The sequence below is a fragment of the Aythya ferina genome, assembly GCF_964211825.1.
Source record: "Aythya ferina genome assembly, chromosome: 5".
Classification (NCBI taxonomy): Eukaryota; Metazoa; Chordata; class Aves; order Anseriformes; family Anatidae; genus Aythya; species Aythya ferina.
The window spans coordinates 33646249-33671822 of record NC_140301.1 but is presented as its reverse complement, the minus strand read 5'-3'; the positions used below and the strand labels follow the sequence as shown (position 1 = coordinate 33671822).

General features: G+C 50.8%; 1 protein-coding gene across 4 annotated transcripts; it reads left to right on the top strand.

Annotated features, from left to right (window-relative positions):
• Positions 1–123: 123 nt before the first annotated feature.
• On the top strand, positions 124–24509 carry ARHGAP1 (Rho GTPase activating protein 1). Of its 4 annotated transcripts, none has more exons than XM_084519697.1 (14): positions 124–259; positions 4184–4367; positions 4893–4985; positions 9751–9780; positions 15079–15166; positions 15410–15541; positions 16011–16097; positions 16710–16808; positions 17512–17619; positions 18849–18925; positions 19329–19406; positions 19978–20106; positions 20328–20431; positions 21024–24509. In XM_084519697.1, the coding sequence occupies exons 2-14, from the start codon at positions 4229–4231 to the stop codon at positions 21201–21203; spliced, it is 1344 nt and encodes a 447-aa protein (XP_084375823.1). In that variant the 5' UTR covers positions 124–259; positions 4184–4228; the 3' UTR covers positions 21204–24509. The 4 variants fall into 4 exon arrangements, with proteins under 4 accessions (XP_084375823.1, XP_084375826.1, XP_084375825.1 ...); XM_084519699.1 differs by lacking the exon at positions 124–259 and adding an exon at positions 293–395; XM_084519698.1 differs by lacking the exon at positions 124–259 and adding an exon at positions 3899–4077.
• The last annotated feature ends 1065 nt before the right edge of the window (positions 24510–25574 follow it).

Here is a 25574-nt window from a genome sequence, read left to right as displayed (position 1 = left end):
TCTCGGCTCCGCACCCTTGCCCAGTCCTTGCCCTTGGCATTAGCTCTCGGGACGGCCTGGAGGTGCCGATTCCCGGCCCGTGGCACTTTGTCTCGCCACAGCTCATGTTTGGGAGCGGGGCTCTCCCCTCCTGGCTTCGGCTCCGTGCTGCCGGGGGGGAGGCGGCCGGGGCGGGGAGCGTTCCCCCGGCGACACGCCGCCCTTCCGCCGGATACGGGGCGGCCGGCAGGGCCGGGAGGAGGCCGCTGGAGGGCCGCAGGTACCGGTGGAAAGGGGGGGACACGGGGCTGGGAGCGGGGCGTGAGGAGAAGGGCAGAGGGGCAGAGGGCGGCGGGGCGCTGCCTGCCCCCGCGCCTCAGCGGCTGCCCGTGAGGGGACGCTGAGCCCTTTTGCTGGTGAGTCGCAGCCTTAGTGTAAGGCTTTGAGGTCTGCTGCCGAGGAGCTGGCTGCCTTTTGTTGTGTTATGAGGAGAGGAGCCCTGCAGAGGGGCCGTGCCTCACAGGAACGCTGCCTGCTGAGGTGCCCATCGCTGTTCCTGACTGGTGGGTGCAGCGAAACAGGCGTTGGGGCAAATAAAACTAAGCGGGGAGGAGCTGGCGGTGGCAGCACAGGCAGAAAAATCATTGAGACACCCCAGGACCGGGATTCCTGCTTGGCTGCAGCGTGGCTGTGGTAATTGGTTGGGGAGAAGGAGCCATTGGCCTTTTGGTGGTGGAAGGACGGGCCCGGGGGGTGCTAACGCGCGTCCGATGTGCAGGTTTACTCCGGGATTAATAGTACGGCTGGAAGAAAAACAGGAAAAGGAAACTGCAGAGGAGGTACGGTTTAGAAACAAGTGGTGGCGAGGCGGTGAAACTGGAATTGGAAAAAAAACACCACCAGAAAACCACCACCAAAAAGTCTGTGTGAACAGCAGCTACCAGCACGTCATCGATACCAGAGAGCTGCCTTCCCTGGGTGAATTCTGGTAGGATCTTGTACAGGGAGTGTCCAGCAATAAAAACTGTGTTTTAAAGGGCCGCGGTTTCTCTCTTTCTGCAGAACGTGCTGTTCTGCACATCTCTGTCTTAGCCAAAAAGTCAGTTTTTATTAGAGAGCCAAGCACATGGCTCAGCAAGCGTTGAGATCACCAGGAAAGGTGCAGAAAACACTTGGAAAAATGGAAGGAGTTGTCTTGTTAGAGCCTGGCTTCTGGTGTCAGGAGTGATTCTCGAGGTTTTAAATGCTTGAGCAGGCTTCGTAGTTTTTAAATCTAGCTGCATCGCTTTCCTTACATTTTCATTGGCTGTGCAGGGTGTGCGATTTGCATCTTGCCAGGACATTTATCTAAGAACCGTGGGGCTCTTAAATTGTGTTACATCTGCTAAAATGCTGGTGGTTTTTTTTGACAGCTGTTTCACCCTTATACTGATGCAGGACGCACTTTCTGTTTAACAACAGGTCCTGCTTCCAGGTCAGTTTTGGCTAGACAGGGAAAAGATCTTGTGCAGCTGTTCTGTCAGAAAATAAAATCTGTGCCCTCATGCTAAGATCCCTATTTAATTTCTTACATCTGAACCTTCAGCTCCAGGTCTCTTTCTCAGTGCCCACGAGTTCCTGGGCACTGAGAGGGTTGTGTTTCTCTGAACTGCTCTGATGTGGGAGATGCTGTGCTATTGGCTTTTGCACAGTTGGTAAAGGACTGGGGGAACTTCTGTGAGAAGCCTTCTGGAATCCCCTGGGCCCTACAGGCTGGTTCACAAGCAGAGCCTGCGATCTGTGAGGATTGGATCCTCTTTCCATTAACATTTCTGTCGTGAAGCACTAACCTAGAGCCGAGCAATGGAGCTGCCTGCCCCGTAGAGAAAAAAAAAAGCAGATACCTGGCAAGTCTGGCAAGGGGTAAGGACGGTTTGGGCAAGAGGCTGTGTTGGCTCCTTTTGCAGTGTGGAACTGTAAGGATCCTAGCGATGACTTCCTTCTACCTCATGGTGCCACACTAGGATTGATTTCAGGAGCATGCCCAAGGGGAAGTCCCCCGGTGGTGTCCAACAACCTGCCCTTATGCCCTGGTGAAGCGCTGCCAGGTGTCTCTGAAGCCAAGTCATGATCCTTGGAGCAAGAAGTGAGGAGACCTGGTGGCTTGCTGGCCCCGTGGTGGTGCTGCCGCTGCTCTGTAGGAAGATTTGGGTTTGGACCCTGAGCACTTCGGGACCTTGCTCTGGGGACGCGGTTGCTGTGGGGCACTCTGGAGAACTGGAAGGTGTCTCAATAGGTCAGTGGGTGCAGGAAGGTCCTCTGTCCCCACCAGGGCTGGGAATTCCCTGGGAACTGGGTGCACTCGGGGCCCACACGCAGCAGGCCGCCCTGTGGGGCCGTGGATGCTGGCTTGTGGGGCCGCTGAGCCGCAGCGGGGAGCGCTTTAAGCACACTGAGTCACAGGCACTGGTGCCTGGCGTTACCATAGGAATCCGAGCAGTTGCTAGGGGTGGGGAGCTGGCTGTCACTCGGCCCTGCTGCTGCGTGGTTCCAGCATGAGCTCATGGTGCAGAGGAACCTGATTTCTTGCTCCCTGCCCCTGTGAGAGCAGAGGTCAGGCAGCTCTCAGCCCTTGCGGGAGGAGGGCAGGGAATAACTTTGCCTGGGCCTCCACTCGGCTGCTGTGCTCAGACCCCTCGTGCTTGCCATTCTGCCGTAGTGATCCACTGCTGTGTGTGTCTTGCTCTTTCTTGTTTTGGGAATCCAATTTCTTTTGCTTAGACATAGCTCCCAGCCCCCTGGGAGCCCGTGAGAAGTGAAAACTGGTTGTAAACTGATGAGTAAGAGATAAGCTTACGCCTCCCGTCCTCCCAGGGAGTAATCCAGGGACAGGGGGCAGATGCCGACTGTCCAGTTCTGTGCTCACATCCCCGTGGCTGCCTGCTCATCTTCTCTGGATGGATGCACACGTTCAAGCTCTGGGGATGGAAGATGCAAAACATCATCGCCCCCCTCCATGCTGCTGAAGGAAATAGCCTTGCTCTGAGTGTCATCTTTCCACAGAGAGGTGTTGTGCCTCCTCAGATCATCTTTGAACCCTGCGCTCGCCTCGTAATGGAAAACAAGCACAAGCCTGCCCGCGAACCAGCGTTACAGAGAATCTTGCTGATGCAAGGTGTCAGTTTGTTTTGCTACAGTTCCTCTTGGCTCGCGGCCTGTTGGCCCTGAGCTGCTGTCCCTGTGGTGATGCTGGCTTTGCTCGGTGTGAGCAGTCGAGGTCTGCCTGTCTGTCCTGCCAGTATTTCCTTGCTTATTTCCAGGAGACTGACATTAGAGGGCAACAGCAGTTCTCCCAAAGAGCTGGTACCCTTGGAGGGTGCTGCGTGCTGTGCCAGCTCAGAGCTGGGTCTGACAGAGCATCGGCTCCAGGTGGGAGTGAGAAACGTTTGTGAGCAACAGCAAATGCAGTTGTCTGCTTCTCGGACCCTCTTGATTCCTTGGTCCCCTCGGTAGCGTGGGATGCTTGGTGAGGAACGCTCCTCGTGGCAGCAGGGCTTTGAGTTAAAGTGCTGAGTGCTCTACTTCTCGCTGCTGTGTCGCAGGAATGGTTTGATGGTGGTGCGTGTGGTGTTCCCCACGTCTCACCAGCTCAGCCTACAAAATCCTGTTTTGAGAAGCTCGGAGCTGTTCACTTGTGCGTGCAGATCCCAGCACACCGAGGCACCCACTTTGGTGTTGCTGAGAGCTCTGGCCCTCCCCTGTGGGGAGAAAGGGGGGGTGATTCCTGGGAAAGCTTCCAGCGCTGGGCCAACTGTGGAAAGGGCTGGGCTTTGTGCCAGCCCTTCGGAGGGAGGGGGAGCTCTTAGCTGCAGTGAGTGTGTCAGGCAGGGGCTGGCATAGCCTGTCGCCTTCCTGGGCGGCTCGCTGCTGCTCCTGTGCCAGGAGACAAACTGATCTGGACACAGCTGTGGTCAAGCAGAGCCTCACCGAGCGGGTTGGTACAGGCTCCCGACGGCCTTTTGGGAGCAACTGGCACAAAAAAGCTGACATATGTCGGTGCTGCTGGGAGGAGGAGGAGTTCCTGCTTGCCTCGAGGGGGAGGGGAAGCACGATCTCGGGGTAGGTGAAGAAAAGGCGGGCTTGGGGGAAAATCAGGGAGAAGGGGAAGAGCCTCTTTGGGGAGGGAAACTCATGGTCTCGGTGTCTCACCTAGCCATCTCTGCAGTCCGTGCTCTAGGTGCTGCAGGACAGACGGCGGTATTTGGCCACCATGGCTACAGACCCGCTCTCAGAGCTTCAGGATGACCTGAACTTGGATGATACCAACCAGTCCCTCAGCCAGCTCAAACTGGCCTCCATAGACGATAAGAACTGGCCAGCAGATGAAGTCCCTGCGTTCCCCAAATCAGGTAAGTGTCCTAATAATTTGGGGGCTGGCTTGAGGCCAAAAAGGAGTTGTTTGTCCTGCATCATTGTGGTCAGCTCTGCACGCAGACAGAGTCCCAGCTCCATCTAAAAGCTTTACAGACCCATTACTGTTGCACCACGCCCAAGTGAATTAGCCCTGCCATTGAATAGCACTGAAAGCTCCAAGCCAGCTGCTGTAAATGTATTCTTTGTAAATATATTCTTCTCAGTTCTGGCACTGGCTGCGCTTTGATGGTGACAGTATGGACACGCTGTAAATCCTCGAGTGTCCTCTGTTACTGTCTCTTGCAGGACAGTTTGATCTTCCTGGATAGAAAGGTCTTGAGCTTCCATATGGGAAGCAGGACTGGAGAACTGGGCTGTTGCTCTGAAAGTCTGTAGGAATGCAGTCAACTCCTGCACTATGAACTGTTGCCCAAGGAGGTGTGGGAAACCAGCTGAAGGGCACGTAGGGCAGCCAATCCAGATCCCTTCTGCTAATTTCTTGTTCCTTATGTTTTGTGCAGAGGACTCCAAAGGCTCCCCCGAGCCCGTCACTCACCTGCGGTGGGATGATCCCTACTACGATATCGCCAGGCACCACATTGTGGAAGTAGCAGGTAGTCTTTGCTCTCTGTTTTCCCCTCGGATATCTTTGCAGCTGGGCTGAGGCAGGGTCTCTGTAAGGGAGTTGTGGGGGCATTTGCTACGTGCCAGGCCCAAGTGGCAATGACAGCTGGCATCATAAGGAGAAGGAGCACCAAACTTCTTGAATGCTTGCCATAAGTGCAGTTTTTCCCTGACCTTGGTTAAACTTGCATTCCTTCTTGGTTCTTGCTGTCTTGATTATATTATTAGCAGGACTTGGTCACTTTTGTCAAATTGTTTTAGGTGTGTATCCTTGACTGTATCCTGAGCACAAGACGTGGATTCTACGTGATAATGTCACACAAATTACCTAGTTGTGAGCTCCCTCAGTTGACTGAGTGTGGCAGCTCTGTTGTATCCGAATGACCAGTTTGCCATCCTGTCCTTATTCAGCATTTTTAGAAACCTGAAATATGGGGGAGAGGCCTGGGGCCCACTGCAAGGAAGGACCTGACCATTCAGGGTTGCAAACATTCTGATTTCTTCTGTGTCGTTGTCTAATCAACATTATTTTAATTACACTAACCCTCAGCATTTACAGCTGGGACCTCCATGAGAAAAACTCGTGGAGACAGTTTTTAGGTTGCTGTGGTAAGTCTGAGGGAAGGTCATTCTAGTTTGTCTTGCATTCCCTGTTTAAGAAAAAAAAGCCTCTTCAACCTGTTGGGACTTGACACACTTCCTCCTTGATCATCTACAGCCACCTCCTTCCCTTCCTCTTGCCGTTTCTCTGTACCTTGGTTCCTGCCCCACGTGAGAATTTGCAGAGAGGCGGAAGCACAAGCTGGAGTCCTCCTGATAAAGGGTTGTTCTGCAGCTGGGCTGGGTTAGAGAGGAAAGATTTGCAGGCAAGAACCTTGGCAAGAGTTGTCCTGACATTATTATTTCCTAGGCTGTCATCTAGAATGAAGTTCCTTTCTCCTGACCTCTCATGTTACATTTTTAGGGAACAAAATGATAATGGCAAACTCAAAACCTTCTTTGTCTCCCTGTGTGCCTTTGGCTGCTTAGGATGACAGGCAGAGCGTTTAGCATTTGAGCCCTTGTGTCTTCCAGATTCTCCATGAGCGCTTTGATTTGCGGATGTGTTAGTAACCTTCTCCATGGGGCTGGACTTCCAGGACTGGAGTTAATTTGGGTCTGCACTCTGGCCTCCCTGCTGCCGAAATTGCAAGGGAACAAATGTGTGGAGTCCTGCCCTTTCAGTGACAGTAGCTAGAGCGTTTGTAATGCAAACGGCAGAGGTACCCGGTGTTCCTGAACTCTGGGAGCTGGTGAGTTAAGTTGCCCTGTTGTTCACTGCAGACAAAGCCCCAGTGCTTAGCAGAGTGTTTAGATCGCAGACATCGATAAGACTGGAATGTCGACCCAAGCCCAGCACACGCTTTGTGCTCTGCCTCTTGATGTTAGCACCAGCCTTTCTGCGGGATTCCTGTTCCAAGGTAACGCGGCGGCTGTTTGACCAGCTCGCTGAGTATCCCTGCGAAGGGGATGATGCCTCGGTGGTGCTGGAAAGCAGCCATTTGACACAGGCGTCTAGGATAGCACACGAAGAATTACCTAACTTCCTGGAAGCGTTTCAGGCCGGTAAGATGGCTGCCTGGGAGGTGTGCCTGCCTTCTGAAGGGCATCTCTTCCCCGTCATGGCTTGAATTTGTGTTTCGAGTGAGTTCCCCGGCCCTGTTCGCGTGTCTGTGCAGCGCAGCAGCATCTCACAGAGCCATCTGTTGCTGGCTGCCATGAGCCACTTTCCACCACTGGCCTGTTTATCTGAAAATGTCTGATAGGGCCCACCACAAAATGTGGTGCAATGCCTTTTCTGGGTAAAGAAGCCCAGCTCCACGTAGTGGGTTTGCTGGCGCTTTCATTTTGAGGCTCGCTGGTGTTGTCTCATCTCCTGGAAGTAGGATTTATGAAGGTGGGGGCTGGAGCTGAAGCAGTTTGTTCAGTTTTCTTGGTCAATAATTAATAACATTAACCATTCACAGAATCAGGCAGGGTAATGTTCTCTGGGCTGTCACTGGAGGCAAACAATCTGGGGAAGCTGGAAAAATCCTTTTAGAAGTAGCCTGGGGAGTAAAAATCTCGCTGGGGGATTAAAGGGGAACTGTTTGGTGCTGGCTCTGCTGACGAGCCGTGCTTGTCAGCACTTCTTGGTGCAGCCAACGTTTGCCACGCTGAGTCTGAAGCAAAACAGCTCCACCCCAGCTCTCCTGTAAATATGAGCAGGTGGCAGCAGATCAAGGGTAGTTTTATCCATTCTGCTGTTTATGAGCTTTCACTTCTGTGTTCTTCCCTGCTCTTTGCTTCAGAGCAGAAAGCATATGGCTAATTCTGTTTGTGCTTTCCCCAAAATACATTCTGGGGAGCTGATGCTATTTTGAGACAAAAGCAGAAGGCTGGTTACCGTCCTTGGGCTGAGATCCCAGGGTTATCCTGTGTGGTCAGAGCACTAACTGCTTCTAGTGGGCTGGCGCGTGGTGTTAATAGTAGCTTATTTTAAAAACATTAAAAAAATAGGAAAGGAAAGAAAAAAACAACCACCAAAACAAACAACCCCAGTTCTGATTACAGAAAGTTAGTGCGCTCGTTTTCTTGCTGACTTGAATTTGTGACTCAAATCAAGTCATGCCAGATTTCGCTATCACAGCTATCTGGCTTAAGAGGAAGGAAATTATTCAAAAAATAAAGTTTGCCTTAAAAAAAAAAGTTTCTGTTTTCATTTCCCCCACTTCAAAACAGCGCAGCACTTTCCTGGAAGCTCCCCTTCGTGCCCTGTGCTCCTCTCTCCTGGGGGCTGAGACCTTCCTGGATGGGGCCATGCATCACGACCTGCCTTTTGTCCACGGAACAGAGCTGGCGTGTCATTGCTGTTCCTAGGGGGGTGCTTCACAGGGAGACAGGGCAAAAGGCGCTGTTACAAACCAGAATGTTTTAGGAAAGCTTGTTTTGGTTCAGGAATTTAATGCTTTTTGGAAAGAAAGAGATGGCACTATTTACCTGTCCTTTCAGACCTGCCCTCAGCAGTTTGTTTTTGGAGCATCTTACAGAGGTTGTGGAGAGGTCCCTGTGGTTGTGCTCTTCCTGACTCTGAGTTCTTCTTTCTGTGAGTGCTGTAGCCAATAACTTTGTCTTTACACGTGGATAAAGTTGGAGCAGATGTAGCTCGGTTTCCCTGCACAAACCACTTCTGCAAAGTGATGTTTTTTTTTCCTTACATCATGTAATGCTTGGAGGAAACACAAGCTTCTGGCTGAAGGCTGTTGAACCGTCCCACGTCCCAAACTTCTGATAAGTTTAAGAGATGCTGTGTCCTGCTGCCAGGTCTGCTGTGGCAAAGGTGCTGCTACATAGTCCCTGCCCAGTGACTTCAGTGCCTTAATGAAGCTTACAGCATGTTTCTGCTAGTCTTGTGGGAAATCTGCTGCTTCCCCCCATTAATGGGCAGCCTGTAGGGCTGCCCTTGCAGAGAAGGCTTGGTGCCAGGGTGTAGTAAGACCTGCTACTGAAATGGGGGAGCCAGGTGGCAAGCTGGAGCTGTTCTTGAGCGTTACTAGATGGCAGAGAATCCTTTTTCTTTGTGCCAGGTACCAAACTTACCTAAAAAGCATCATTGCTGGCTGCAGGTGCCAAAGTTGTAACTAATGCTGACGATGGTGGTGATGGATGTGGGGAGATAAAATCCATCTTGGAGCAAGCTCCAGTAGCTGCTGTTGCACCAAGCAGGCAAAGGCAGAAGTTGCAGACAAAGCTTGCGTAGGAAGTAGGTTGCATCGTTGCACCCCTCCGATAATAAGGGTCCTTTCCCCTTCTAGCATGGTGCATTATTATGGGCTCTGTTAACGTGGGAAGCCTGCATTTCTGCTGCATTTGAATGTACTTTCTGGCTTTTGCTCTTTTTTTTTTTTTTTTTAACGGTATTTATATGATACAGAATGATGAGTTGCTTCTGTGGAATTGGGCCCATCCAAAGGCAGCCCAGCTTCTGCACCATGTTTTGAGATAAGAGACCAAGGGAATGGAGAGTTTCTTGTTAGACCCTTGCTCTACTGAGCTTCCTATGTCAACAGGCCCATTTGGGTTTGGGGAGCATATATGGCTGTGGGAGAGATGGAAAGGAGCTGGGGATGGCAATAAATGCCTTCATAACCTCCTCCCTGAACAGAAAAAACATTTTCCCCCCTAATTGCCTTTTTTTTTTTTAAATTCAGAATCTCATAAGATTTTCTTATAACCTGTGTCAAACATCCAAATTGTCCTCACGTTCCTGTTAGTTCCTGTTAGAAATTTGGCTTCTTCCCAAACAGTCTGTTGAGCGTGCCATTCATACAGAGTGATGTCATCCTATGTACACTTTGCAGGTTGTTCAAAGGACCTTGACTTTCTGAATTTGTGGCATTTAACCCTTTTAAAAGTGGCAGCGTGGTGGTTGTCATTTTGTTGGTGGGGGAGGTGTTACCTGCAAGTGCCAGAAATTGGGCTAGGATTATACAGAATTTGTTGCAAATTCAAGAAAGAGGCTCAGGAACCCTGGGTACAGGATTACCACCTCTGTTAGTTATGGTTACTTTTGGAGAGGAGCATGGGGGAAAGATGAAGGAGCTTAACTGCTGCACGACGGCAAGTAAATGCATCCCAGCAGCAATCTGGCTAGACTCTGAGACTTTATGCTCAAGGTTACTTTCTGGAAAAGAGCGCAAAACTTGGCTTGCTATAACCTTGTTTCTGTTCCTCCAGACCAGGGTGCACTTGATGGGGCCCAACCAGGTAGGTAGATGTTTTGTGATGCTGTAGATCCCGGTATTCCTTCAGCATGACCGTGGCCTGTAGCTGGGTTATCTCAGGGGAGCCCAAACTTTGCTCAGCCTTGGGCTGTGCTGGCAATTTTTCAGGAGTCCAAAGGCTGCACAAAATTGTCGTCTGAGGACTGCACCTCTGCCTCAGGCACAGCAGTATCATCTGAGCCAAATTTGGCCCGTGGGCTTTACTTGGGGCACTTTGGGGCTGTCGGGTCTCAGTGTAAATCCTGTTCCTCTTCTGGTGGTGGCCTGCTTGGACCAGTTCAGTTCGAACACAGAGATACCTTGTTGTCGTGTGCTTCAGAAGCTCATCCTAGGATTGCTTCCCATTCCTTCAGACGATCTGCTGCTGCGTGCACTTACAGTGCAGCTGGCACTGAAATTGGATTCTCCAGCTGGAAGCTACTATGAGCAAGTTCTTCTCCGTTTGGCTGCAGAGATGTTGGGTTTTGGTCACCTGTTCCTTATTCCAGCCTGAAGCTGCGCTAGACTGCTCTGTGCTTGCTGAGCATTTGTGAATAGTCTGGCCTTCAGCCCCAAGCCTTAAGGATTTCACACTTCTTGGTGTAGATGAAACTCTTGTGGTACGAAATTCTTTCTGCTGTTTCTGAACAGCAGGCCAAGATCTTTGCACAGTCCATGGAAATGCTGATCCTCATTACACGGGTTCTTGTCTACCATTTGCTGTGGGAGACATCCTTCTGTTTTATGTTCTTTAATCTGATCCTTTAGGTTCTGTTTTTTTTTTTTGTTTGTTTGTTTGTTTGTTTGTTTGTTTATTATCAGTTAGGGCTTTAGTCACTTGATGAAGCTTGATAATTCCAGCAGAGTTTGGATATTGGGAGTATCTAGGTGTAAGATGTATTAAAATGTGGCTACTTCAACCTCCTTACTTTCTTTTCTTGAGAGGCTAAATCCATGTGGGAATTTCTCGGGCATCTAAAATCTGCTATGGATACTTTAACACAGCACTGTGTCATAAGTTTGGCATGAATCTGAAATTTCATTAGAGGAGTTTTTTGTGTTTTTTTTTTGTTTTGTTACTGATGGTGGCTCTGATAAGCATCCTGAGCTTTGTGAAACTTGTGTAGGGGTGTTCTGGATTTCTGTACTGATGTCCCCTCCTTCTCCCTGACCTGGCAGCTTTGTTGCTTTACTGATGACACTAGCTCTTCAAAGAACCACGGAACGGTTTGGGTTGGAAGGGACCTTAAAGACCACCTGCATTCTCTCAGTATCCACGTACCAGGATCTTCTCACTTGCATCTTCCATCGAAGTGGGATACTCAGCTGAGGGTATTTGGCAAATGAGCAGGGCACCTGAGCTGCAGTTTTACTGGTAGCATCAAATCGTGGCAGAAAAGCTGACCGATGATTTTCAGAAGAAACACCTAGAAATATATAGCAGGATTTGCGAGTCAAGCACGTATTTTCCATGTTGGTCGTACAGATTTGTTTAGTAGAGTCCTGTCTCAGGACAGTCCTGCTACCTTGATAGGAATTCCTGCTCTGGTACGTTTGCTTTGCTGCAGGTTGCAAACCTTAGCCTTGGTGATTGAGCTTCAGCTTCTAGGGGCACGGTCCTACGCTGATGGTTTGGAACTGCAAGAATGGTGTTCTCAGCCCACGTCTCAGGAGTGCATTGGAAACACTGCTCTTCAGAAGGGAGTTGGAAACGAATTTGGGCCTTAAAAGCACCACAGCAACATTCAGGAGAATCAGCGCATCTGAGTGCCACAAGTCAATATCTATTTAGATGAGCAGCAGTCTTGACTGGTAGACTCTGCGTGTTGGCTGCTGTCCTGCTCTTTGTTGTTTACAAAATAATAATTCGGAATTCCAGCCTGTAGGGAGGTCGGTGGGTTCTGGAGTACCCTGAAAGTATGTTTTATGCATGAGCATACAAAGGCGTGCACTCTGTTGGGGTGCTCCGAGAGTGCTAACATATATAATTGCCTCCTCGTTGGTTTGTTGTTAACTATTGCTGAGCATTTCTGGTCTGGGGGAGGTAGCAGACAGCCTGAGAATCTGAGCAGCTACTGCATGGTCTACAGTTGTGCTCAGTGGAAACTGTAGGTACTTGCACTTGCAAGCAAGGGGTGAAAATGTAGATAGATAAGATTAATACTGCAAGCAAGAGAACAAACAGTACAAGGGATGGAGCATCTGGGAAAGATCAAATGTGATAAGGAACCGCTCAGTCTGAGGCAGAGAGGCCACCTGGAGGCAGTTTCCTCTGGCAACCAAGAATACATGGAATGGGCTTTAGGTTCTTGTTTATAAACTGGGACCAGCTGATTGTTCATCTTTGATGCTCAGGAGCTGAACTTTATATCTGGAGAAACCAGACTGATCTGATACACGTCAGGTGGAAACAGGATTGGCACTGAGTGGGTTTGAATGTTTGTGTTGACAGGCTGAGCCCAGTGTGAAACTCACAACTCAGTAATGGGCGTGCTGGTTCCTGTGGAGTTCTCATGCAAAAATTCATTCGTATTTGGAAGGCTACAAGGGCCACTCCTTTTCCAGTGATCCAAGGGACTGTAGGTAATCTTTCGGTGTGCTTGGCCCCGTAAATTATCCAGGGGAAACATGCCAATTCCCTTTGGCAGAATCGTTGATTGTCTGTTTTTTCTTTTATCAGCAATCCCAGGGCTCTTCACCAAGGCTGTGTTTAGAAATGAGATTCTGGACTTTGCATAGGCCCTGCTGAAGGCTTTCATGTCACTCTGGAGGAAGGTGCTCAAGGTTTTGGGTTCCTGACTTGTGATTTGTCCAGCCTGGAAGTCAGCGCCCAGGAGCCTGAGCGGGCTGTGTGGCCACCTGCAACATCACACGAGGATGGAGCTGTACTGCAGTCCCCCACCACCAAGGCCTGCCTTCATCAAGCTTACATCTGCTTCACGCCCTCAGACCATCCATGTGGATCTGAGTTGCATCCTGTTAACTGAAGACAGCAGCTATTCTTCTTTAACAGAGCTGTGAACTGCACAGATCGGTGGGCTTTGTGGCCATTTTCTTTCATCACCACAAAACTCAGCAGATTCTGAGATGCTGACATCTTCTTGCTGCTCTGTGCAGGCGGGATCCTTTGTCTTCCAGATGGTGCCATAAAAATGGTTAAAGACCACTGGGTAGAGCCACAGTTTGCCGTACCCTCTTGCCCAGAACTTTCTAGCCTTTGTTCTGTAGACACCTCGCGTGCATTTGAGCCAGCCCTAAAGCTCACAGCAAGCTACCAAGAAACTCCGGGCTAGGCAGAGAGTGGGCTGCCGTGGGATGTGCAATGTGATGTTGGTCTCGTGGCCTGGCTGTGCCTGTACCCGGTTGTTCCAGACCATCCTTGCATCACTCTCTTCTAGTCCTGCTTTCTGGGTCGTGTGTCCTCCCGAGCTGCCCCCAGCTGCGCATGTGTGTGTCGGTGTGAGCCTCTGCCAGCCTCTCCTGGGCTGTACCCGGTGCTGCCTCAGTGTCCCTAACCTTTGTAGAGGCTCTGGCTTGTGTGCATCACTGCGTTCTGTCTCGTGCTGTCTGGTGAAAAGTGGCTTGAAAGTGAGACTTGCAAGGGAAAAACAGAAGTGAAAAAGCAGAGGGAGTCTTCTTCTGGCCAGGGTAGGGATAAAAGATAGGCTTAGAGGCTTCTTAATGTCGTGGCTTGTGTATGTAAATTCTCTGGCTTCCTTTTGCTGCGGCAGTGGTCGTCTGTTACAAACAGGCATCGCTCCTGGAAGCCTCAGGTTTGCTCAGGTTTGATTTAAGATCTCAGTTGCTGCACGGCAAGTCTAACCAAGCAGGGTTTGGGCACTGGAGCCCAGGCAAGGGGGAGGAAACAGCTGCATGCTCTGAATACTGCAAATCCAGCATGGGGAAAAGGATATCTTTCAGGAGGAATGTGTACTAAAGGGCTATCCTGCATATAAGTAGAGATCTTTGCTGCTTTCTGTGATGTGGTCTGAATGGGATGGTTGTGCTGCAGGGGAGGGAGGAGGGCCTTCTTGAATATAGCCTCAGTAGCCCCTTTCACTGCGCTGTGCTCCTTCTGATTTGACAAGAAACCATTGCTCTCAGAGCAGGGTGAGTAGCCAAAAAGACAAGAAAACGTTAACCCTTGACACTGAAGGAACAATTTCACCTCCACGGGTGCTAAAAAGTAAGTCATCCTTATGGAAATGAACTGGGGAGGTGTCCATCTGGGAGAGAACCAGATTTCCCTCAAACCCTGCATATCCAAATGATTTGTGACTTGGTTCTCACTTACCTAAATCCCTCAGTTCCCCCAGCATGTCTGCTAAGCGTGTCCATGCCCACCTGCTTGGGTTTTGTTCGTGGTGCCGGCAGAAGTACCCTGATGTATGAAGGGTTGCTTTGGGGAAGATTTGGTTTGTTGCCTCTGAAGCCTCAGGAGGTGGCTGGGAGTGTCCTCCCCTAAGATGATGAGGTTGTTTTATCGGTTATTTGGCTCCTTTGTGGTGGGGACTGTTTTCTGCTAGGGGTTTGACATAGAATTGGCTCGGTTGTGCCACGCTTTGCAGCTCCTTCCATTTCAGAATGGGAAAATACAACTATAGATGGAAAAACCTGGGAAGCAGCGAACAGCAGCTTGTTCTGCAGACCGCTGTGGAGAATCTGGTAGGGCTAACCTGGTCCATCTGTAGAAGAGGCTTGTGATGATGCTTGCTTCTTGTCTCTGGGATGTGGCTGGGCCTGCCTGTTTCTGGGAATTTCTTGGTTTTCAGGATGTGAAACTGCTTTGTTCCGTGTGCAGGATGAAGCTGTAGGTGAAACAAAAGCCACGCACACCAGACCATGAGTAGTCTGGGACTGTGTGCAGAAGGGGAGGAGCAGTTTTTGTGCCTGTGAGGGGCAGTTTTCCTGTGCCTCCCTGTGCACACATACAAGGGGAGCAGTGCCCTCGGGAGCAGCGTTGCAGGACTAATGTTCCGGGTACTCTGCTCTGTACTGGAGGCCTCCATTCCTACATGCTCTGACTCATCCTGGCTTCCAAATCTTCCTCTTCTTTCAGGGCTGGAGCATGGACTGTTCTCCGTTCACGTTGCCAATTTGCCAGGCCCTTGGGGTTCAGGTTTCTGCTCCTATACTAGGCCTGTGGCAACTCTGCTGAAAGTCAGGTTTACCTTTACTGTCAGCTTTGGCAATCTCAATTTCTGCCTTGTTATGGTGGTTTTCCATGCTCCATTACCCCTTTGCTGCCAAGACCACAGCGTAGTGCTGGAACTCCCTGTAATCTCTGGCATTTCATCTGCAGGTGATGACAAATATGGAAGGAAAGTCATTTTGTTCAGTGCCTGCCGGATGCCCCCAAGTCATCAGCTTGATCACGTGAAACTGCTGGGGTGAGTAGTGTCTTCGGAGGCTGCTATTAACTTCTTAACCCTGACACGATTCCCAGGTACTGGATGCCTGAGGCTAAATCTGTATGGAGTGTCTTCTTTATCTTGACATGTCCTTGCAAAGTGCTTACGTTCATTGATGGGGATAAAAATCCTCTGCTATGGCACGCTAAAAAGAGGCCCAAAGGGAGGAAGAGCCTCTGTGTGGCAGAGCATGAAGCGAGTTCATCAGCTGTCTGTTTTCAGGTACCTGAAATTCACACTGGACCAGTATGTGGAGAGTGATTACACACTGGTGTATCTGCACCACGGCCTGACCAGTGAGAACAAGCCATCCCTCAGCTGGCTGCGAGACGCCTACAGGGAATTTGATCGCAAGTGAGTAGGGGGCAGCAGGCAAGGGTGTGGCATGCTGCTCTGCAGCCTAACACAGGAGATCTTTCCCCTGCGCCCACGTAGCCCAGTGATCATAATTTACTATTGCTTGTTTCTACTGCTTGTGGAGGTGGTTTTCTTTTTGATGCAGGCTGAATCACAGGACGCCCAGCTCTTCCTGGCCAACAGGCAAGCAGCAAAATCAGGAAGCAGTGCAAGTGTGTCAGCCCCGTGGTATAATTGTTGCTTCTTGGTGAGGCTGGTCACTGCTGCTGGGTGAATCCTGCAATAATGTAGAGCGTGCCCTTAGGCTGCTGGGCAGCCTGACGCTGCTATCAAGTGTGGAAGAGCAGGGTTCTGGGGAGTGGTGAGGCAGAATCCAAAAGGAATGGAGCATCTGGGATGCCTTAAACTTGTGAAAAGTTTGGTTCCCCTGCTTAAGGCACAGTTCATCCTTAGCTTCTCTTGGCAGGTACAAGAAGAACATCAAAGCCTTGTACATTGTGCACCCAACCATGTTCATCAAGACCCTGCTGATTCTCTTCAAGCCTCTGATCAGGTAGGAAGCCTCTGGTCACCCACATCCTCACACTGATGGGGAGTAATGGGGCGATTATGTGGGGGGGGGACAGGATGTGTCCAGGCTGCCGAGCCTGCCCTGCTGGCCCTTGCCCTGTGTTGTCTCCTCCTGTTTCTGAGCTCAGAAATATTCAGATGCAACAACTGCCTACAGAACATGCAGATCTGTGCTGCTCCTTGGTTATCCAGCCAATTGGAAGTAATGTGGTGCAGGCTCTGCTAATAATGAAAAAAGAAGAGAGAGAATTGGTCTAAATTATACTTAATTCGTTGTGTTGATGCTGAAATCCTAACTGTAAAATAATCAAAAAGTTGTCTGCAGCTTACTGCTGAGCTTAGGAAGGAGAAAGCCAGGGCTTTAGGGAGGCTGCTTCTGCAAGGGCTTCTGACGGGACCTGGAAAGTCTTGGCATCTCCTGGTAAAATATGTGGAGTCATAGAGCTGCGTGGGTAACACATCTGCCGTTCAGCCATACTGTCTCATACCCATCAATGTCTCTTTCAGACCCCTGCTCTGCTTGCTTGTAAGAAGTCCACCATTCTGATACCGGATTTCCTGATTCCTCACCTGCTACTTGTCTCTTGTTTTTCAGCTTTAAGTTTGGACGAAAAATCTTTTATGTGAACTTCCTCAGTGAGCTGGAGGAGTACGTGAAGCTGGAACAGTTGGGGATCCCGAGCCAAGTGCTGAAGTGAGAGTGCTACCTATCTCCCGTGTGTTTAGGGCTCTACAAGAGGGGATTTTACTGGATGAATGGCAAAGGGAAGAAGGGATTGTACCACCTATGCAGTGTTTTTTGAGTGAATGGTGGTAAATTGCCATAAGGACTGTTGTTTCTCTCCACTGTCTCTCCTGTGTGTGCACCCCAGTACCCAGTTCTGTCCTTGAGTTTAAAAAAGCTCCAGTGGAGCACCCATCATGCCCACCCACCCTTCAGGGACTTTCTGCAAGCTATTGACATTAACACTGACTTGGACCTTGTGGTGTGTATCTGCTCTGGCTGGGCAACTGTTTTCCTCCCTTGGCACAGTTCAGCTTGTCTTTGAGGCTTCCCGAAGTTACCACAATCTTGGTCCAACCATCCGTCCCTCACACATATGCAACTGTCTCATCACAAACAGTGCTGCCCTGACCTCTTTCTTGTGCTGTTATCTTCAGCTTCTCCAGCTCTTGATTCCATATATATCTTTCTTCCTTCTGCTTTTTGTTTTTTATTTTCTGGCAACCAAATATTTATATGTGTTTATCTAGGGCTGTCTATTCCGTTTTTGCATAAGTGGAACCATGCAAAGGCTGGAGGTGTTACTAGTGTGTTAGCAGTGGGTCATGTGCAGTGTGGGGTTTGTGCTCTTTCTGGAGCTGGACTGGCTTTTTACTATTCTGTCTTGCCACAGATACGATGAATATCTGAGATCCCTGCAGAAGCCTGCCCAAGTGCCCCAGAAGCCGACACCCCCACGCCCGCCACTGCCAAACCAGCAGTTTGGAGTCTCACTCCAGCAGTGAGTATCTCTGGATTATGTTGCTTTAGCTCTGACCTGGTGGATATGAGGTTACTGTATTTATAGCTGAACAGCTGCAGGAGTGGTTGTAAAATTTCTTGCAGTTTGGACTTCCGACAAAACTATAACCGTCCTTCTGAGGAACTCTGTGTTCATGTCCAGGGCCTGACTGACTCAGTTCAGTTCAGCGCTCTTTGTTCCCGGACTAGATCCTAACCTCCATCCTAAATTAGTATGAGGCTGTTTCTGCAGCTAAGGCTTACCAAAGGAGAAACAAAACAAGGACCATGAGGACAGCTTTATGCCACTAAAAACTTCGTTTAAGCAAAGGAAGTACGTGAGAGGTGGATTGAGGTGTCTTTACAGTGCTATTTTTATTGAGTAGGACTGCAGATCTTTTTTTTTTCCATATCATAATTACTATTTTAAAAGCACTTCTACTTACCCTTGTACTGATTTCCATCACCCATTCCTGCACAATGACACAGGCAAACACAGACACTGGCAAGGGATAGTGATACTGGCTAAGTGCTGAAGGTATTTTTAACCTTGAGTGTGATTTTGCAGCTGTGGAATGAGGAGGGGCCAGCGTTGTGTGTCCAGACAGATCCTCTGAAGCAATGTGGGAATGCATTCCCCAGCTTCAACACAACATTTCCAATTGTAATCCCTGTGGTGCTGTGTGCCTGAGCCTGGTAGAGGCCTGAGAGGGGTGAACAGCTCCATACCAAGTGGTACAAACTGTGCAAGTGAGGGTGGCACAGATGCCTCAGCATCACTAGGCCTTTCTTGACAGCTATTGTGTTGGTGTGTCTTCCATCACAGGAAATGGGTGGATAAGTTTATTCCATGTATGTGTGTCAGCTTCTTTCTGCCTTTGTCCACAAGAGGGAAAGACAAAGGCAGTTAACTCTCTTCACCTGGTTTGTAACTGGCAGCCTTGCCTTCTGGGAACCCTGTTGCCCTGGTGTCTACATGCTGTGATTTTTATAGAAGACAAAGAAATATTGCTGTGGTGTGGCATTGATCCTAGACTTGCTCCAGTGAATGACTTAGCCCAGTGGGTGAACAGGAGAGAAGGCAGGAATAAATGGGTGAACTGGGGGACTGGGATAGCAAGATCCTGAGTGCCAATCAAAGGTAGTGCTTGTGTGGGCAATCTAAGGTCTCAGGGGCTGCATGCAGGGCAGGGAGAATGAGTTATTGTAACCTTTTGTCTCTTCCCACAGTCTAAGGGAGAAGAGCCCTGATCAGTCTCCTGTTCCTCTGGTGGTCAGAGAGACCATTGCTCATTTGCAGGAGCACGGTAAGTGTTAAAGGGAAGCTGCAACCCCTCGTAATTTCACATTGGTGGCCTCTCCTACACCCAGTTCCCATCCAGAGTGTGGTGAGAAACAGCAGAGCAGCAATCTAGAATAAGTTGTAAAGGCCTGACCCATGGGGATAAGCCTTCAAGAGACTGCATTTTCATGGCTTGGAAGAACTTTTTCTCTTAGCTGTTCATACTCCCACTTGTATAAGAGTAGCAAATGCTGCTTGTACCCTTTGCCTGCTGCTGGAGGCAGGAAGAATTGCAGTTCTATAAAAAAAAAAAGGGATGTGTTGGCAACTGCCTGAACACCATACAGCATGGATTTATAGTTAAGACCAATGTTCCTGGAGACTCCCGCGTATCTGATCTTTTTTCTCCATCTGCTCTCCCTTGACAGCTCTTGCAACAGAAGGGATTTTCCGGAGATCAGCCAATACACAGGTTGTCAGGGAGGTCCAGCAGAAATACAACATGGGTAAGTGTCCCAGCTCAGCAGAGCCCGTCTCATTCTCTGACTCCTGCTGTCTAGCTAGAACGGTGTTGGAGCTAGTCCAGCATGGCTCTTCACCTTCTCTGATGAGGCCCCATCCTCACCTTCTCTAGGGGAGGCCCCATCGGGGGAAGACCCGAGTTGCAAGGAAGAAGCATCTGACACTGCATAGTATTTCTGCTATGTGGGAAGCATAGTTCTTCCCACTCATGTTTCCTACACTGCCCTTTTATGTCCTGAATATTTCCCCGTTTCTCAGGGTAGGATATACTACGTTTGTCTAGTTATGCCAGAGGGACTGAAGATGACGGGGAAGAAACCTGGTCATCTGTTTGGTTTGCTTTTTTCTAATGAGTTAGTGATGGATTCAGCAGTGCTTTGCATATGCTTTTGGGACACATTTTGTCACTCTGTTAGAAGATGTTGTGCTTTGTTATCCTCTTACATTCTTTAAAATGCTGCTTCTGCAGCTCTGGGCTCTGACCATCATGCCACGTTCTGTGGAGGAGATCCTACTTTGGCCAGTGAATGCTGAATCTCTGCTTTACTTCCTCAGGCGTGCCGGTAGATTTCCAGCAGTATGAAGATGTCCACCTCCCTGCTGTGATTCTCAAGACCTTCCTGAGGGAGCTACCCGAGCCCCTCCTCACCTTTGGCCTCTACAGCCATGTTGTCAGCTTCCAGAGTGAGTTGTAACAAGAGTGTGCTCTATACACCCTGCATGTTGCATTGGCCAAAGACAAATCTTCCAAACTACCCTTATCTGTGAAAGGGCCAGTCCTGCATGGGATACCCTGTGACTACAAACTGTGCTTTCACTGGGATGCGTGCTGAGGTATTCATCTTTTGTGTGGAGAGATGAGAATTTCTCATGGGCCTGCTTGTCCCATCTCTCCTGCATTTTAGGTGTAGAGGAGGAGAATCGTGTGGACGTTGTTCGCAAAACGCTCCAAAGTCTGCCAGAGGAAAACTACGAAGTGCTCCATTTACTGACAGCCTTCCTGGTGCAGGTGAGCTGCTCTGAGATTTGGAAGTTGTCTTCTAGTTCAGTTGCCAATGCCTTGCATCAGCTTTTTGCCTGCCTGCTCCCTCCTTCCCTTTGAGAAGAAATGAGTCTCAAGCTAGGAGATTGCCTCTCTCTACCTTATGTTCCTCTTATTTGGGGTCTCACGACTGAGAGGTGCAGGCAGGCATTAAGCCAGTGTGAGCTGTACCAGGGAGGCTGAAAAAGCTCCCCAGGGTGGAGGTACAACAGCAAAAATAACTGAGTAGAAGATAGGACTAGGAGAGGGGTCACAGATCTACCCCAGATCATTTTGGTTAGGTTACTGCCTGACAGTGCTCTTGGTCCTATTATCATATGGCCTGATTGTTGAGCCATAATGGGATGTGGGAAGTGGCAAGATGTTGCTCCTCACCTCCAGAGTGCTAAAAATCATGTGTTTCCCCCAGCTACCTTCTGGCAGTGGGTCTTCAGCTTCTGCCTGCCATCCTCCTTCCAGTTTACCTGGAGAGTCTGCCAGCTCTGGCTTTGGGGAGGGTAGAGGGCAGCTGCTCTGTCGTTCTGTAGGATTCACAATGGTTTCTTTTCTTCCCACATAGGTCTCTGCTCACAGTGACAGAAACAAGATGACAAACACCAACCTGGCCGTTGTGTTTGGCCCGAATCTGCTGTGGGCCAAAGATGTAGCCATCACCCTAAAAGCCATCAACCCCATCAATACCTTTACCAAGTTCCTGCTGGACCACCAGAAGGAGCTCTTTGAGAACGTGGAGGCCTGAATCCAGGCCAGCCCACTCCAGCACACTGTGCCCACCTTCCCACCTTCTTTCCCACCTTGTCTTGGAGCTGTGACCAAGCTGCCTCCAGTGCAAAGGGACCATTGATCCCCTGGGTGATGAGCAGAATGAGGGCTGTGGAGATGGTGGAGAAAGTGTAAGTAAGCAGCAGACCTCTTGCGTCAGGTGGGGATGGGAGCTGGTCTCCCGGCTGCTGGGTGGAGTCCTCCCCAACCTGCCAGTCTGTGCAGCTCCTCCAGGGCTCATCACCAGCCTGCCGCCCTATAATGACCCGCCTTCCTTTCCTCCTTCCCTCACCTGCCTTTTTTCTGCCCTCCTGGTCCCTTCCTCAGCAAAGATATTTTTTGGTTTCAACTCCCAACAGCCCCAGCTCGCTCCCCTTGCCTCAGCTGGGCTACCAGGGCTAGGGCAGACTTGCTGGGTTCGTGGCAGAGGTGTTCTTGCTGAGTGCCATCTTCCAGCACTGAACATGCATCCTGCCTTCTCCCAGAGGCACGTGAAGCACTGAAGGGAGCAGGCAGCCCTTGTGCTTCATGTAGCATCGTGCTCTGCACTTGCAAACACCTCTCCAGGCCCACGGTTTTGACCAGCAAGTGAAAGACAGGTTCACAGCACGTGGGCTGTGTGGACCTGCCAGACTGCAGCACAGGGAAGCTGAATTTAGCCCGTATTCCTCTGGGCTCACCCACTCCACGTATTCTTCAGCTTTTCCTGGGGTGAGGTTGCTCCTGTAGTTACCCAGCTCAGGTGTTTTTGTCCTTCCAGCAGCATTTCCAGCCTGGCTGGGACGGTTCGTGCCGGGCCTGGCTGTGCAGGGGTCTGGCTGGGGCCCTTTCCCAGACGGGAGGAGGTGCCCTGGTGGCACTGAGCTGCTGAACACCGTGAAGATCACTGCCTTGCCCTGTGGCAGCAACACGAGGCCTCTCATACTCCTTCAGGCGTGTGTACCTGTGCTGCCAGGCACAGCCTGCCTTGGTTCTTCTTTTTTCTTCAGTTTGAGCAGAACTTTCTCTAGCACAACGCAACAGTGAGCGTGGCCGTGAGGGGAGGTCTGGAGCCTCGCGCTGGGGTGCACCAGGCCTGGCTTACAGGTTTCTGCCCCGGTGCTGAGCTCTCGTGTGCCAAAATTGTGAGGGAACAGGTATTCCATGCTGAGGGCCCTGCCCTCTCTCCTCCTCAGTTCATAGTTCCCTTGCATCCTGCCATGGAAGTCTCCTCAGATACATCCTGTATGCCCTGGGCATGCCTGGAGAAAACTGGGAGGTCTGGAGGCAGGTTTAGGGCAGGATGTGCCCGGTGCCTTCCCCAAGCAAGGCATCGCTGTCAGTTTGGGGTGCAGCCTGAGCTCAAAGCGATCCCTGCCCTTAGCCTGGGCCTGAGGGAGCTTCTGAAGCGGGGAGCTTCTCGCCTTATTCCTCTGGTGTATTTACCTGTGTATCTCGTGCCCTGCATGCCTGGGCCAGTCCCGCTCCCTGTTGCATCTGGCCCTGGGGACAAACGGTTCGGACCAAACAGAACTCTTTTTTTTTTACAAGCTACTGGATGCTAAATGGGGCTTGCCTCTTCACAGCCTTTCAGCCTGAACAAAAGCTGGTGCCCCAGCTGTAATGAAAGGAAGGGAGCTGTGAGCTGTGCTGCGGGGCTGATGGAAGCGGCTGCTTCTGCTAAGCTGAGGAGCGGGGCTGGGTGCCAACACAGGGAGCGTGGCGGGGCAGCACCCGGCTGGCTGGGAGGAGGCACAGCGGCTGGGAGCTGGGCATTGCTACGGCTGGAGCCAGAGGTGTGCTAGGGCAGTAGGGCAGGGCTGGGCCCCATCCCTTCTAGGTAGGGGGGACTTTGCCCCGAGGAGGCTACGAGGTTGCCGAGTTTCCCTCCTTCAAGAGTAGGACTCTTCCCTGTTTGGCCAAGATAGGAGCTGCTGCAGTTAGGCTTTACCAGCGGGGAGACTCCTGCTCTGGCTCTGCAGCTGGCTCTGGCCTTGCTTGCATCTCCCTAGAGGAAAGGCAAACCCAGCTAACTTCTCCAGGGACAAACGAGCTTGGAACAGCAAGTGCCTGTCTGCTGGGGCACGAGGCCTTGATCCTACGGGCGGCTGCAGCTCTGGGCAGGGTGGCAGGTTGCAGCCCTCCGGGGCAGCAAGTGCCAGCCCGTGCCCGGGGGCCAGGAGCAGTCCTGGTGTAGCTCAGCTGCTCTCCAGGGGGAGAGCAGGGGTCGCTGCAAGTGTCTGTGTTCTCTCTGGAGTTTGTTGGGTGGCTGTTTTTTTCTCGTTTTGTTTTTGGTTTTTGTGAATTTTTGAAATCCTGTTTCCTTTTTTTAGCAAAAAGGAGCCTGGTGCACCCCCTGCAGGCAGGGATAACAGCCTGCTCCAGGTCAGTGCCTGCAGGGAGCAGATTTGGAGGGTGTTCAGGAAGCTGCCACTGCTCGTGGTGGGAAGGTGCATGAAAATCCTGGAAGGGACCCAGTGTAAATATCCCCTTTCCTCCCAGGCTCCTCATGCAGGAGCTGCCAGGGGCCCTGGAGTAGGCACAGTAACCGGGGCTGCTTTTGCTTCTGCACTCTCCTCTCCTGAATGCCTTCTGTGGAGAGATCCCTCCTGTGATTTGAGCAGGGAACTGGCCTGGGCCTGCCCGCAGCCTCTGTTGGGTGGATGAAATCCCCTCGCCCTGGTCAGCCTCCTCGCGGGGAGCACCGCCGGCAGGGCACGGGCCTGGCCAGGCTGCTGCTGTCCTCTGCGTGTCACTGGGGCCAGGATCTGCTGAGGGTGCCCGTCTTTGTCGTTTTTCTCCTCGTAGAGCTGCCCAAGGTCTCTGGTTTGTCTTTCAGGTTAGCGATGAGCCATTTCTCCCTGTGGGGATGGAGAATTTGCTCCGTTCCACACCTCTGCTTTTTAGCACCTAGGCCATTCCCCTCTGGGGTGCTGTCTTACCTGCCCCTGGTCACTCCCTGCTCCCTGCCCCAAGCTGCGCTGTGGCATCAGAGGTTTTGGGTAGTGCAGAGGGGGCTGCAGCCGTCTGGATGCCTTGTGGCAATGTCTGCAAATCTGACAAGAGAGCTGAGTGCCAGTTTGGTCCCTGTTTCCTCTTTGAAGCACAGGGGCCCCTGTGCAAAATTTTTGGCTTTGCTTTTGTTGCCGGTGTTCCCTGCCTTCTTTTCTGTCGACGTTCATTAGGTGCAGGGATGGGGTTTTCACAGTGGTATTAAGTCACATTGTTTATTTCCTTCTAATCTGCACCGATCTTATATTTCACGGTTTGCACTTTTTGTATTTCAATAAAAATGGAAATGTAATCCCAGCTCCAGGTGTGTCTGTCCCGTGGCAGCAGCTGCAGCACCACTCCAAGAAGCAGAAGTAAGGCTGGCTGTGCTGCCAGCCACAGCCACGCAGAGCTGAGTGAGCACGAGATGCCTCGTATGTGAGTAACGCGGGGAGGTAGGAGTACTTTGCAGGAGCATCAGGCTGGAAAGAGATCTAGAAAAAGAACGAAGTGTTGCAAGTTTGGCTCTCTCCTGACAGCAGGAGCCTAACCAGGGCTGGGCATCCAAGGTGTTACCTCCCTCTGGTGACGAGGCGAGTCATCTGCACAGACCTGCCCTCCCCGGGAGTAGCCAGGCGCTTCCCCAGGTTATCTTCTCACCGTGTGCCAAGGGGGAGCAGTCGCTGGCTCCCCAGTTAGGTTTATCATTTCTCTGACAGCCCACTGATGTGCGCAGCAACTCCTGTTGGTTTGTTTTGTGGGTCACTGACTCCTGCATGTATGGTGGTCTTGGGTTAGGGCCACTGCACCCCAGCCCTTGATGCAGACGTGGTTAACTGGCTTTTCCTAGAGACGCTGTAGTTCCTGGTTAAATCAGGAGGCTTTTTGGCTTGTAGAAAGACTTTTACATCGCAAGTGATTAGTACAGCATAACAAGCAAAAGATACTGGATGTGGGAGTAGGAGTACAGAGAGCACTGGAACTAAAAGTGCTACCCTTGGGCAGTAGCAGGAGCCCTGGCTGCTTGGCTTGGTGTCTGGCAATGTTGAATCTGATGTTAGCACTTGCCATTATACAACAGCCTGCTGCTCTTCAGCTTTTATTACCGATTGTGTATCATTCGAGGCCCATGCTATCCCATTAAGGGCTTCCCCACCTTGCCAATTTGCCATCTACATCTTGGCACTGTTCAGTGGGACTTGTGAGAAGCCATCAGCCAGATACCAGAAGGCATTTTTGGCACCTGTTCACAAGTGCTACTTTGTGGATGGTCCTTGTGGTCTGTTTAATTAATTTATTTACCTGCTGTAACTGCACAGTATCTCATACCTAGAGCTGAAGAGGTTCCTTAACCTTACTACTTCTGTGGGGCCTTTTC

Bases quoted from the DNA above. Each gene is read 5' to 3' on its own strand.
- ARHGAP1 (XM_084519697.1), top strand. From the start codon at position 4,229: ATGGCTACAGACCCGCTCTCAGAGCTTCAGGATGACCTGAACTTGGAT. The intron at 16,809-17,511 runs GTGAGAGTGCTA...GTCTTGCCACAG, and splicing joins ATCCCGAGCCAAGTGCTGAA to ATACGATGAATATCTGAGAT. The intron at 19,407-19,977 runs GTAAGTGTCCCA...TTACTTCCTCAG, and splicing joins CCAGCAGAAATACAACATGG to GCGTGCCGGTAGATTTCCAG.